This window comes from Danio rerio, chromosome 7 (assembly GCF_049306965.1).
Source record: "Danio rerio strain Tuebingen ecotype United States chromosome 7, GRCz12tu, whole genome shotgun sequence".
Lineage (NCBI taxonomy): Eukaryota > Metazoa > Chordata > Actinopteri > Cypriniformes > Danionidae > Danio > Danio rerio.
Window position 1 is genome coordinate 39,545,001 of NC_133182.1, and position 15,437 is coordinate 39,560,437.

The window sequence follows — 15,437 nt, forward strand, 5'->3', positions numbered from 1 at the left end:
TTAAACAGATAATTTGAACAAGCAACAAAAGTTTTTTTTATTTTTGAGTTACGAGAGTAACAATGCTCATATTCTTCACTCATTCATCCATTTTCTTTTCGGCTTGGTCCCTTTAAACCACCAACTTATCTTTATGCAGTAGATGCCCTTCCATGCTGCAACCCAGTACTGGGAAACATCCATACACACTCATTCATACACTTACACTACGGCCAATTTAGCATAATCAACTCATCTAGTCTAGTGCATTTCTTTGGACTGTGGGAAAAACTGGAGCACCCGGAGGAAACCCACACAAACACCTGGAGAACATGCTAATTCCACACATGAAATGCCAACTGACTTAGCCGGGGCTCAAACCAGTGACCTTCCTGCTGTCAGGCAATCATGTTACTCATTACGCCACCATGTGACCACAATGTGTACATTTTAAATCACATTGTCCCAATATTACTTTTTTTATTGTGTTTTCAGTTTTTAAAAAAACATCCTTGGCAAACAGAGCATTTTTTTAATGGAAAATCTTCAGAATTATTAGCCTCCCGGGTATTTTTTTTTCCTCAACTGTTTAACAGAAAGAAGATTTGTTCAACACATTTCTAAACATAATAGTTTCAATAACTCATTTCTAATAACTGATTTATTTTATCTTTGCCATGATGACAGTAAATAATATTTGACTAGATATTTTTCAAGACACTTCTATACAGCTTAAAGTGACATTTAAAGACTTAACTAGGTTAATTAGGTTAACTAGGCAGGTTGGGGTAATTAGGCAAGTTATTGTATAATGATGATTTGTTCTGTAGACTATCGAAAAAAAATTATAGCTTAAAGTTGCTAATAATTTTGACCTTAAAATGGGATTTAAAAAAATCAAAAACTGCTTTTATTTTAGGTCCTCTAGGAACGTGGTTAAGAAACACTGGTGTAATACTCTCAAAAATAAAATATGTTTGCTGTTTGTTTAAACTGCTTGTTTAAAACAACACAATTCTTAAGTTATTTTTAGGACAACTCAATTGTTCAATGTTTAATCCACCTAAATAAAAACTATCAAGTCAATTTCATTCCTTCATGTTGCATCAGCACAAATCAATTGTGTAAAACCCAGCATTTCTTACAGTGTAAAACCAAAAACACTTCTTTTACTGGATTCAGAGAGAAATATTAGATAGTTTAGAGTCAATTGACCCTCACAGCAATTAAATTCTCATTGAGAAAAAAAATCAATAAAACAAGATACATTCTGGCAGACAGAGGAGAAAGAGGAGAGTCAAAAACAGGGCTTGCCAACTAAGTGGCCCATAAGCCAAAAACAGTATGTCAATCATTTTATGCGGGCCTTTGATTGTTTTTTAAATATCACAGACCTGGCTGAAACACAAGAAAGCTCCCTGTGCCAAATGCTGCAGCGAAATCAAAAGCACTCAGTAGTCAACATATTCAGAGCACATCCTATGGTCATAGTTCCACTGCTCCTCAAACATGACCCAGCGCAGCATACGCATTCATATTTTATCCAGTCTTAGTCAACCAGATGTATTATGCAAATAAATTGACTGTTGCGATTAAGCATTAAGCTGCTAATTTTTCCATAGTCTACAATTTACACAGAGTGCCGCATAAACATAGAAGTCTATAGGGAAATATATTGGGGCTATTTTAATGTCTATGTTTTTTTTTTTAAGACCATTATGGATACAATTTTAGACTCATAAAGGGATAAAGGCTAAGAATTATTTTTTTTTCAAATGGCCTAGATGGAAAAGATTTTTATTTGCCCAATCAAAAAAAACTTATTATTTAACTTAATAATACAATAAATGAATAATAAAAATTTAAAACATTTTAGATATTACTTAGCAATTTTTTTTAATATTGTGTAAATTGTGTACTTTCTTTAAAATAAGATAAAATTAACAAATGTTTTAAAAACTATAATAAACTAATCTTCTGTCCATGTCAGTGTCCTCAGCAGTAAATACATGAAGCACTTTTAAACAAATGTTATTGTAAGGTAAATATGTAAACCATTATGATAGAGCAAAAAAATTACATTTTTTAAATAAAAAGTTAAAAGTTTTATTGAGATTGATTGTTAGTGATCGTATACATGTTGGTCAGATTGGGTGGCAATACATTAAAAAGGAATATTAAGACTTGTTTAAAAAAAGAATTTAAGACCTACAACACAATATTTCAGTAAATCGGAGACTTTTTAAGGTCTAAAATTTAGATTTTGGGATTAAAACTTTAAGACCCCATGCAAACCATGTTCTAGCAATTTTGCAAAAATAATAATCCAAAACATGTCATAATTAGTCAACATTAGTTTGCAATATAATTAACACAATGAACACAAGTTGTGTTGCAAAAATTAATTAATTAATAACGCCCGAAAGTATTAAAATAAAGAGATCAATATTTTGATCAATAACAAAGTATTAAGCCAAACTTTAACTTCAAATGAAAATGCTATAATCTAATAATTACTTCAAAAAATGTTGGTCTTCCGCAAAAATTTTCATTTGTATAATCTGGCTTTCGAAAGAAAGTAATTGAAGAGCCCTGATCTCTGCTAGAAAAATGAGTACAGAGCAATAGTGAAGAGAGCGAGTGAGAAATCCTGGCTGTGTGTGTGTGTGTGTGTGTGTGTGTGTGTGTGTGTGTGTGTGTGTGTGTGTGTGTGTGTGTGTGTGTGTGTGTGTGTGTGTGAGTGTGTGTGTGTTGTGCTGTGGGGCTTGAACAAGGTTGTCTGTAAGCAGTCAGGGAAGGAGAACGCTGTGAGGGAATGTGTGCTGGTAATTGCCGCCAGTTTGGATATTTGCCCTGGAGTCCTCCTCTCTCATCTTAAAATAAGGGCCAATAGCACCTCATGGCAATACAACGAACCTCAGCAACACAACATTACATGGGCTCACAAAACAACCCGTATTACTGAACTTTAATCCCCAAGAGTAATTAGAGGATGCTGGATAAAATAATTCTCTATTTAAAAATGTCAGAAATTCAATATGATTTGTTCAACCCCAGTGCACTTGACAATTACTAATAAAAGGTAAAGTACAGATTTAACAATAATTCAAAGTTAATTTATGCACATAATTCATTTTGCCCAAGAAAAAGCTGACAGATGACCATAATTACTGTTCCAACACTGACAGCTGCATGAGATATTTTGCCCAAAAATGTAATTTTATTTTCTCACACAGATTTTTAAAAGATAATTAGGGTCCAAAAACACTGGGCATCCATTGGCTTTCATTCAGAGAAAAAGAAAAGGCAAATGAAATATTCAAAATATCTTTTTGCAGAATGAAGTTTGGAATGACATGGGTGAATATATAATCACAGAATTTTCATTTTTGAGGGAAATATGCCTTTAACAATATAGAAAAACAGAAGAGAGGAGAGGGACTGAAAGATTGCTGCTCTCTAAAGTGAAGCCATGGCGCTGTTTTCTGTGTGAGCTGGAGAGGGTTTCGAGAGGGGCATTTCTGAACCTCATATAACACACTGCAATTAGTGTGGGCTGAAGTTGCCTCTCTGTGTGGGAGAGAGAGAGAGAGAGAGAGAGAGAGAGAGAGAGAGAGAGAGTGAGAGATAGATAGAATACTGGTGTGCAAAAGCGAGAAAGCGTTTTGTGGACATTTGCTTTGTGTGGAACTGGTGCAGGAAATTTGGGAAGTGGGATCTGGGGTTGTCCACCCACACACACATTCAAAAGATGGCTGATAAAAATAGTAGCTTTGTCCCTGAAAAAATAAATCTGTATTTTTTTTACACCATAGCACACGTCTAGTAATTTACTATTCATTCCTAACATCTGTTTGGTTCTTCCGCACTTCTGGAAGTTGTTGACTATATGTAGGAAAGATGTTTAGCGGCATATCCGATGCAGCTGGCAGCTGGTTCCATAACTTTTTTTTTCTAAATATCCTGCAAGAAGGGCATACAGGTGTGCCAAGATATATATTTCATGACTACGGTTGTTAAAGTTGCCTAAGTGTGTGTTGACAGTTACTATACAAAGTCAGTGTGAATGTGAAATGTTGTACTGTGTAAGAGATATTGAACAAATCCTAAACTTTCAGCATTAAAAGTGCCCCTGCTCTGCAGTTTTATGGTTTGAAGGTGTCCTACAATTCACATGCATCCAAATTTAAAAAGAAACTTTAATTTACTTTTAATGTGCTTTTGAAATCACCCGATTTGAAGGATTTTGTCTTCTATGTTTTTTTTGTCTTTGCCTTTTTTCCTCTGATCGGTCAGATCATCCAGTCTGTTCTAATTGGTCTGGTAGGGGTGAGTGATAAGACTATTTTTGATCATTTAAAATGTCTCCACAATCTGCTTTTTAAGAAACATCGCAGTATCCCACGCAGTACTGGTGCCTCCATATCAATATACTGTACAATGTCAATGCGACATACATTAACATCAATTATTAACTCGATGATAGAGTTACACTCACATTACATGGCACTTATTCATAATAAAAAAAGGACATTTGTTTCATGTGCTTTTAAAGTCTTGCCGATTAAACATTCCATTTGCATGCCGCTCCGCACTTTGGTTTCCCGAGAGCATACACCTGAGGAGAACAATATGTATTCTACAAAGTCTGTCAAACAGCACCTAATTACAAGATTGGGTTATCTTTCATTTCAGTTTGCACTAAAATTGTCAAAACCACACAAAAACACATTTTGCTCATGTCTAAAGTAGGCATGGGCTGGCATAAGTTTCTGAAGGTATGATAACCTTGGATAAAACTATCACGGTTTCACGGTACGGTAATTACTGCTCTAAAATATTTCGTCTTTAAACGTCTGGGTAAAAAAAGAACACAATTTTTCCTGATTGAAAACAATATATTTGATTTTAAGAAATATTTTAAAATATTTTGGAACAGTAACTTTTGGTGTCAATGGTCCTTTTCAGCTGGAGATACTGCTGTCCTAAAAAACTAAATAAAATTATTATAAAAAAACACGTAAATAATGAAAAAGCTTAAAGTTTGGGTGGTTTTAAAACCTTGACTTGAAAACTCTTATAGTCCCATGTTTAGTCTAAAGTCTTTTACTTAGTTTGTGGTACATTATAAGATTATATAGCTGTGCAATAAGTGTATGTTTTCATAGACATAGCCAAACACTTTGTGCACGCCTGGGTGTTTCAGAGATTTTTGAAAGCAAAGTTTTTTTTTTTTTTTTAGGTTTTTGACTCTTCTAAAGCATAAAAATATATTAATATATTTGCAGATACTTAAGAAACTTGCCAAGTGAACATTCTTGTTGATCTGAAAAACAATGCTGAAGTCAGATATTCTGCTTTGAAAATGTGTGTTACGTGCTGGAATGTCTGTCTTTGTTTTGGTCACTTAACCCGCCCACTGCCACTTTAGCCAATTAAATTTCAGCATCCCGGAAAACTGCGTATTTCATTTGTTTATTCAGAAAGATGTGTCTGTGACCGAAATGCAACCTCTGGTGGACAGTAGCAGCCACCGAAATGAGACGCAGATTCAGAGTTCCACATGAGGTTATTAAATAGATATAAATATTTATATCTAAATATTTATAAATATTTATAATCTAATTAAAATACATGAACCCTCTTTAACATTATTAAATGTACATGCTGAATCACTGATATGTGTTGGTCTGCATTATTTCACAGTTCTAAAGTTCAATTTCAAAAGGTTTGTTTTATTTTCAAGATCTGACATGAACTACTTTATCTGCTGATGCTTTCAGTAGTATGACAATAAGCGTCATGTAAAATGGCATTTAAAGTAACATTATTAGGATTTAACACTGAATAAAGTACATGAGGTATACCTGAGGTGATCATTGTCATTTTCTGCTGTTCACCAGTGAGAAATAGAAGCCGATTCTAATATATCAAACTGAGATGTTGGTTAGGACAAAAACTTATTTTAATATGCAAAATATTCTTTCTACTGTGTGTTGCTTTTTATATAGAAAACAATTTAAATCAGCCTTTAAGCTCGATTGTCAGACTCGCTTCCTATTAGTCGTCAATGTGTCAACCTTTGTTTTTGTTTGTTTTGATACAAAAATACAATACCTAATTTAACCACTAGGTGTCAAACTCACATACTGCACCTTTAACATTAGTATATGCATGTGATTCCTGTGTGCACGTGTAGATAAAGTTGGACTTAAACCCTACATGGAGACTCTTGCTAACTAATTATCTCATCATAAACAACAAAGTGCAATTATAATAATGCAATTAGGTGGTTCAATTTGTAGCTTTGGGTCAAACTTTAAAAAAAAAAAATCTACTCTCAAGCATTAATGCTTTCTCTCAGTATGATGATTATTACACACAGCAGCATAGCAGCACATAACAGCACATAGCATGCAAATGTGTTACAGATAGGCATGGGATATTGACCATTTTTAAGGTATACCACGGTTTGAAAAAGTCAAGGTTTTAAAACCGCCAAAATGTTCTGTTATACCATTCCTATGGTTTATGTAAGATTTGTTTGTTTAGTATTTTAGTGCAACAGTATCTCTAGCAGAAAAGATCTCCGTTTTAAATTGTAAAGAAATCTAGATCTTAGAAACAAAGGACAGCAGAAGTCAATGATTCATTCAAATTCTTTAGCCTCACATGTCTACTGCTCCAAAATACTTTGTTTCTTAAAATAAAATATATTGTGTTCAAAAGGGGAAAATGTTTTTGTTTTGTACCCAGACGTTTAAAAAGAATATATTTTGGAGCAATAATCACAAATTCACAATACTGTGAAACAGTGACATTTTTATCCAAGGTTAGCATACTATTAGAATCCTATACCTATGCCTAGATACAGATTTCTATTGATCAGTTATGGAAATATAACTAAAATTCCTGACTACTCATTTCAGCAGTTCAGAATCAATTCTTTATTTTGGAAGACAATTAACTTTTTTTAATCAAGCATTTCTTAGATTTGTACAACTTTGTAGCCCTTCTAGATCCATGAAGAACTACACATTAGACATTGCTTAAAAGAAATATCCAAAAAAGTAAAATTGAACCACCAACAAGGACAAAAGACCCATAGCAAAAATACAAATAACTTTTCAATACAACTTAGGTGTAATACGACTTTAGATGTCCTACAGTAACTTTGCACAGCTAATTATACATCGCTCTGGGCCAACATGAGAGTAAACAAATGATGACAGATTTTTTTTTTTTTTTTCAGCTGAACTACCCCTTTAAAGAGAAAAGTCGAATCTAATATAACTGCTGTTAAAAAGCCCAGCTGAGAGTCCTCCTGGCCAAAATAGCAGGGAGAGTGGGCGCATTAGCACTCGTCATTGACCCGACACATGACATTATAAAAACATTTTTGGGAAGTTTCATCCCTGACAAAGCCTTCAGTGAGTACCCGGCCCATCTAATATTAGAAAACTCCTGCAGCTTTAGAGGGCGAACATACCTGCGAGGACCCTATTGACGGATGAGTGCGTTGCCAGGCCTGGCTGCCCTCGCTCATGGAAGATTCCAGCATACGGCAAAAACTCCGGCAAGAGAAAGCGCCTGGAGATCAGGTGAAACAGAGGCAGTTTGAGAGAGAATGGCAAGACATGCAAACTCATGATCTGATCATTTTAATGCTGTACATAACACATATCAGCAATGCATGTACATCACAGAGAACACAATATTTATAAAACTGTAGGACAAACTCAATCAAACTTTCAAGCTTGAAAAGTATAGATTAAACAATCGTTGTTGGAAACAGTTTTCCCACTAAATAGTTTTATTCAGCAAGAACACATTAAAAAAAGATTGAAAGTGGCAGAAAAGAAGTTTACATTGTTGCGGTTTAAAGAATTCTATTTCAAATAGGTGCCGTTCTACTAAACCTATTCATAAAAGAGGTCTACAAATGTAATATGAATTGAAAATGTGATGTAAAGAATGTACCAGTTTTTTTTAAAAAAAGTACCGAACAGCACACAATAAGAAGTACTGTTTGGTGAGGACAACATTTGAGAATGAGTCCGAATGATTGTGGGACTGAATAATCAGCTTTGCCATTAGAGCAATATTACATATTTACATTAAGCTTTTAATATTTTCACCTTTTAGCAATGCATGAAAAAGGAAACAGACATTTAAAATGGTAATAAAATTGGACAAGATTTTATTACTATTTTTAAATAAATGCAATCTTGTTGAACAAAAAAACTAAATCTTACAAAGCCTAAATTTAATTTATATAATATTTATTTATATTATTTTTCGACTGCTGTGTCATTTCTCACATGACCAGAATCACAGAAATTATCTGTGAGTCCAGTTTTTGCCTGCAGTGTGCTATTAGTATGACACATTACAAACTCTCTGAAAGAAGCTGACCATGATGATGGTAGACTGCGAAACAGCTTACTTTGTTTTGTTACAATGTATTTCTGGTGCTTTTGGCATAAATAGACTAAACACGTTTTTACCTGGTTCCAACAAAACGACCAAGAGAGGGGGCAGACATGCGAGCATTACGAGGAGTCCGATATCTGCTTCCATTTTCCCTGTACACACACACAAGAAACTATTCAGTAATAAAATAAATGAATCACTATCTCATTAACATCCTGCATAAAATCAGATCTTTAGCAATTTCGCAAAGTGGAGTTAAAGTGTTAAAATACGTAATAAATCAGTCACTAAAGTGTTTCAAGCATGTCTTCAATCACTTTTTTCATTGAACATCAGATTTAGTTTGCTTACAAGGTAAGAGTGGGAATGATTGATAAAGAACTGAAAGAAAAGATAACGTTTATGAAAGAAAAATTATGGCAGGCATAAATATTAATATGAAGGCTAACTGAAAGACTGATGGGTTTCATAAGTATTCTGATGAATATGGATCTGTGGTCCCAGACTGTAGCGAACGCTGAACTCTCCAGCCAGCGGGTGGAATTATTCATCAGCTCAGAGGAGGGCATCTAATCCGTGCCAAAAAAAGAAGGAAAAAAGAGAGAGAGAGAAAGAGAGGAAGAAGAGCTGTGTGGTTTGTAGTGGAGAGAAGCACTGATATTCAGCTAATGGAGGGGTTGGAGAGAAGGAAAGAAAGACATTTCTAGAGCATTAGTGGCTCCATACAAAGACAAATAACTTAAGCACAGACTACTTGGCGGTTTACAAAAACACATTTGCAAACAAATTAAAAGAGCACTAGCATTCTTAAAAAAAAAAAAACATGAATTTGAATTTCAAATCAAATCTAATGAAGAGATTGAAAGTGGCTTGTAATTTAAAAAAAAATCTGCTTATCTAAAATTACATAGTCATTTAGAGTTTTTTTTCCAGAAAATTATCATTGTTTTTAATTATTATTATATAAATTTAACTGGCAACACAATGGACAAAACTAATAGCATTTAATAACATTATAAATTGTTGTGATTAAGAATAAGGGTAATTCCACAAACAGGGTATCGACAGGTTTCATTAAGTCAAATTTAAGACTTTAAGACATTTTAAGACCATATTGAATGTAATTTCTGACTTGAACAAGGCTAAAACCCAAAGATTTTTTAATGGCCAACTTAAAACCTTAAATATATTATTGTAAGAAAGATAACTACACCATATTAACAACGTAAATAGAGTTAATAATTTTTTAATAAATTGTTAGTTATTGGAAGGGTGTTGGTCATATTTGGTATAGCTTTACAGTGACATAGAAAAATTAAGACCTGTTAAAAATTATTTAAGACCTACAACACACTATTTAGGCAGATTTAAGACTTTTAAGTCCTAAAATTTGTTCTTTGAAATTTAAGACATTTTAAGACCCTGTAGATACCCTGACAAAGTAAAACGTATAACACTGGCATTATGTTGTCTAAAAAGGAAATTAAACGTAATATAAATGAACATAAAAATAATGTCTGTAAATATATCTTTTTTCCCAACACTTGTACCCAATCTGCCTTTGCCTTTGGTTGCCTTTTGCTTGATCATTGTAGGATACTTTTCTTAGAAAACCTGCTTTCAAACAATACGCACTGGAAATAGCACATAGCAAATCATTTACAAGTAACTGAAAGCACATTGGATAAACAGTCTAACACTTCTGTAAAATAAAAAATATTAATATTTCACAGTTGTCCAGGGGCTAGTTGCATAAACTGCTGACTGGATTTTAAAAGTCTTTTTCGTCCTCAATGCTGACCAATCCATTTTAAAGTCACTTAAAAACCCAAATCTTCATGAGATTCTTTTTTTCTGTTCAACACAAATATAAAACATCAAGAATGCTGGAAACAGGTAGACATTAGCCCCTTTCACACATACAAACCTTTTTGAAAATACCCGTAAGTTATTTTATTTTATGCAAGTTGTTTTCAAGTTGTTCTGAATTTGTAATGTAGTCAAATATGTAAACATTTAGCTGTAGTTAGTGCTTCTGCCTTTGGATGTCTCTGGGACAAAGCACCTGCATGAATGCTAAAATTTGAAATAAAAGTGAAACCATCAACAAAATCCAGACCTTTTCTATGTTTACAAATACAAGCGAAGCCGTTTGGAGGTCATTCCTGGTTAATAATTTTAGAATTTGCCTGAATTTTGGAATAGATGTGTGAATGATCTTTTCCGAAAAAAATCCAGAACATCTTCTCCTGTGTGAACAGAGCTTTTTTGAATTTACCGGTAAAGTCGTTCTGTAAAGTTTCCGGATATTTACTGGTATCACTGTGCAAAAGGGGCTACTGACATTAATAGTAAATAAAAGAATTCTACAGAAGTCAAAGACTACAAGTTTTTCAACATTGATCAGAATATAATAGAATTTTGTACAGAAGGGGAGTAATTTTTTTATTTTTGGGTAAACCATGCCTTTAACATGAGGGCTTATGTTTATGCAACTGGCCCCAGCAGATGAAGAAAGAAGCATCAAGCTCACAGCAGTACATCACTGTCCCATCGGAATGAGTCAAAGTGCACTGCAAGCAGAGTTCAATGTTAATGCTAAACACTATAAGAAGAGACGCCATGGGCAACTCTGGTAGAATCGTTGGCAAGCTCAGTAAGTCTGAAAAACAGCAAAAGTGATAAGATTCTGCCGTTCAGATCCTGCCTTGTGTGTTTGTTGGGTTGCTTAGCAACAATACAGGGAATTAAATCCATAGAGATTTTTACAAGCAATTACTTGGCGTAGGCTTTGTATGTCTGTACAGTTGTTTACTTACTCAAACTCCTCAAAGTCAACTTCGCTGCTCTCTGCGTTAGGGACAGGGCTCGGGGAAAGACTGCTGGGATTAGAGGACAGGGGTCGAGGTCTGCTAGGGGGACGGTGGGAGTGCTGCCGAACGCTGTCCCGTCGAGACAGATACTGGATCATACGCTGTGCATAATATGCTGCAGGGGACAACCTGCAATCACAACAAACACATAAAAAACATAGTGATGTTAGATGTTCACTATAGATAACAAATCCAACATGTCAGCCACTCATTTCTATACCAAAAACAACTGAATCAAACAAATATTTTTTATTAGGAGACGCACCAATAACAAATGTGGTTGCCAATGTTGATATCTGATTATTTTAAATGCCAATAGAGGGTTTCTGCAGATATCATAATGTCAAATTTAAGACTTTTTAAAACCATTTTAAATATTAAATTTAAGACTTATATCGCAATATCAAAAACACACAGGAGAAAATGTAAAATCACAAAATGAGCGTAAAATAAATGTATTTAAATTGAACAGTTCTAAAGACAGGTTAGATGCACCATTGAGCTACAGAAAAAAAAAAAAAAACATCTTAATGCTGATTTATACTTTCACCTGGTGCCACATCACGCACCTCACATAACAGACAAGGCTTTTATCCTTGAATCGTTCAATACTTTGAGATCTTTTAGCATCTTAAAATAAATTAAAACTGCAAATCAAACTGTCCAATGTCCAATCAAAATCATTCCAGTTAATCCATTAAACATAAGCAAACACAAACAAAACAATTCAAATGACAGTGGTGTGCACAGCATGACCAACATTTAAAGACAGATTTACTAAAGAGGGCAAATTAGTGTGAGACTGCAATCCTACAGGAGTGGGAAATGTGAAAATGTGCAAATTAAAGAACACAAACATAGCAGCTCATTTCCTTACGGGCCAACACAATCTTCTAAGAGTAGCACAGGTCGCAAACAAGCAGAGGTTATGGAGATTGAGAGAGCGTAACACCAGACAATATAGGCACATAAATAGGTTAAGTAATGAATTAGTCAAATTACTGGTATTTACACCACTATTTAGCACCTAAAAAGCATGACTTCATAAATCATGATTAGTGTTAGGTCTGCACATCCTTATTCCTTGTCGATATTGCAATGTGATCATTTGCAATTATTACATTGTGAGTAGGGTTGTAACGGTATGAATTTTTCACGGTATGATAATCGTCTAAAACAATACCACGGTTTGACGGTTTCGCGGTATACGGTATGTTACAAATGTTACAAAATAATAGAACAGTGAAGCAAATTTGACTTTTTCCAAATAATATATTTTTAGTTACTATAAACAACACCACTTACAATAAACAAATAAAAATAAGAAAATAATAAATAATGTGTCAAAGTCCAAATAAAGTCCAAATAAACATGGTGCAAATCCTCAGTAAAAAATAGATATAAATATTTACTATACTATAAATAGTTACATAACGAAACTAGATTCAATATGGAACATCCTTAGGTTTTATGTGCCAGCATGGATATGGTTGTCTATCGATATGGATTTGGATATGGTTGTCTGCAATGCAGACAAACAGCTGCATCTTCATTTGCGTCTTTTGAAAACAGCAAGAGCAGCAGTTCGTCTTTGCTGTGTCACTGTTTTGTCATGTTTATGTGCTGCTGTGCATGCAAAAGTACTTAGTATGAGAATTATTTCATGCAAAACTTTTTTTTATTGCGTTTTATTTAGCCGCGCATAAATGTATGCCTATAATATATAATTATAATGCCTATAATATATAATTCCGTGTTGTTCAAAAAGCTTGGTCCACAAACAAAAGCTTGGTCCACAAACAAAAGCGAAACCTATGCTTATTGGTTGTGATATAGAGAGTTTGAACCAATCTGGGCATGGAGGAGGGACAATGCATCAATGTATCATGTCTGATTTGTCCGGAGACACAGTGACGAGCGTTTCTTTGTCAAATCAGCGTTGTCAAATGTTGATGATGTAACCGCACTGATTCCGGAGCCTCTGAAAGTCCGCGAATGTTATGTGATACGCCACTGGAAAGCTGAGATTCTCTTCTTTATGCCAATCTTTGAATTGTATGAATCGGATCAGCGGATCAAAAGTTATTAAACATTTAAGAGCAATACTTATTTTTAGCCGCGGGCGGCTGTCTCGGTCTTTAAGGGTTAAAACCGTTGATATGCAATTGTTCATGGTATGATAATCGTGCACGTTCAAATCGTGGTAAACCGTCATACCGGTATATTGTTACAACCCTAATTGTGAGTAAACGAAATGTTGAGTCTGGATTATATTTATAATTTATCATATAATTTTATTATTTTGCAAGTGTTTTTAAGGCCTGTGACTGCGTGAGGATGTTAATAATTACATTCCTATAGCGCTTTTGTGGGCACTCAAAGTGCTTTACACACATTAGGGGGAATCTCCTCATCCACCACCAATGTGCAATATCCACCTGGATGACGCAACAGCAGCAATTTTGCGCCAGACCGCACACCACACACCAGCTGATTGGTAGAGAGGAGAGAGAGTGATGAAGCCAATTATGATATGGGGATATTTATGAGGCCATGATAGACAGAGGCCAGTGGGCAAATTTGGCCAGGATGCCAGGGTTAAACCCCTACTCTTTATCGAAGGAAATCCTGGGATTTTTTAAGGACCACAGAGAGTCAGGACCTCGGTTTAACGTCTCATCCAAAAGATGGCGCTCACAGAGCAGTATAGAGTCCCCGTCACTATACTGAGGCATTAGGACCCACAAAAACCGCAGGTTGGGCGCCCCCTGCTGGTCTCACTAACACCACTTCCCATGTGGTCTCCCATCCCACTTTAAAAGCATTCAGGCATAATAAATTGTACTGTTTAATAAGACAATAAGACAATTTATATAATTTGTATAATTTGTATCTCCTTCTTTATTGAACTTGATTGTTTATGGTTTATGCACTCCCAATTAATCTAAAATTATAAATTCATTCCAGTTATTTAACTCATCTGAAGATTTATTTGATTCATCTGATTCATTTAGCAATACAAATCGCAGATTAAAAGAATATTGGGTAAAACTTTAGTTTAGGTCATAATTCATGTTATTAAAAAACCATTAACTAACACTATTAGCTTAATAAACAACTAATTAGTGGTTTATTAATAGTTAATAAGGTTGTAGTTGGGTTTAGGTTTTGGGTAGGTTTAGGGAATCAGCTCATATTTTATAACTACTAATGAACAGTTAATATGTTAATAATAGGCAGGTAATAAGCCAGTAGTTAACAGCATGAAATGTGACCTAAACTAAAGTGTTACTGAATATTGCAATGTTAGATTTTTCTAATATTGTGCAGCCCTAATTCATGTTCTTCAAATGCTGCCCATTTTGCAGGCTGATCATGAAGATCAGCTTAGCTGCAAAAACATTTGTGCCCATATTCCTCACTATTTTTCCAGTGTGTTTTTAAGCAAATCCTGAGAGCAGTTTTTTTTATTTGAAAAGTGGATTTGAGATGATGCAAGCAATTTGTAAATCTGACCCTGAATGTTTAAGATTGGTTTACTGATTTTACTGAAACCATTTAGGCCTTTCCACTATAGGCAAGAGCCTCTGATGAATCGCCATTGTCGCCACTGGCTTGCTTGGTTTGGAACTTCTGGAGCTGTTGATAGATTTGCTCTCCAGGGTTTGGACTTTCAGCAGTAAAAATTGAAACACACTGAACAGAACTAAACTGAAATTCAACAATTAAAATTGGACTGACAGTTTCAATTTACTAGAATTTCAATGTTAAGCTGCTTTGACACAATCTACATTCTAATAGCGCTATAGAAATAAACATGAATGGAATGGAATGAACCACTGTTTTAAACAACCTTCATGCATTTTTTGATAAACACACAAAATAACTTTTGTATCCACTTGATTAAATCTGCATCTATTCTCATTTAAATCAGATGCTAATTCATTAGTTAGCTTTTTGGCAGAGGGACCTGCTGAACAAAGCCGTTAAAACTAAAATCTTTTACACAGCTCAGAGTGAAAGAGCATCTGGAGTTTCGTTCGGTCTTGGACTAGCTGAGAAAGGAGCATCTGCCACCAGCATGGACCAGATGAGCTGAACACTGAGAACAAACAGAGCTAAACTCCTAAATAAACCTCGGGCAGAGACAAC

At 34.6% G+C, this 15,437-nt stretch overlaps 1 protein-coding gene across 2 annotated transcripts in view; it reads right to left on the reverse strand.

The window, feature by feature from the left end:
- The window catches only part of ambra1a (autophagy/beclin-1 regulator 1a), a 106,457-nt gene that overhangs the window by 74,090 nt on the left and 16,930 nt on the right, over positions 1–15,437 (reverse strand). For both annotated transcript variants that reach the window (XM_002667669.8, NM_001281992.1), the window contains 3 exon segments: positions 11,232–11,414; positions 8,487–8,564; positions 7,469–7,569 (listed from right to left, as the gene is read on the reverse strand). In XM_002667669.8, coding sequence (XP_002667715.3) covers positions 7,469–7,569; positions 8,487–8,564; positions 11,232–11,414 — 362 coding nt within the window.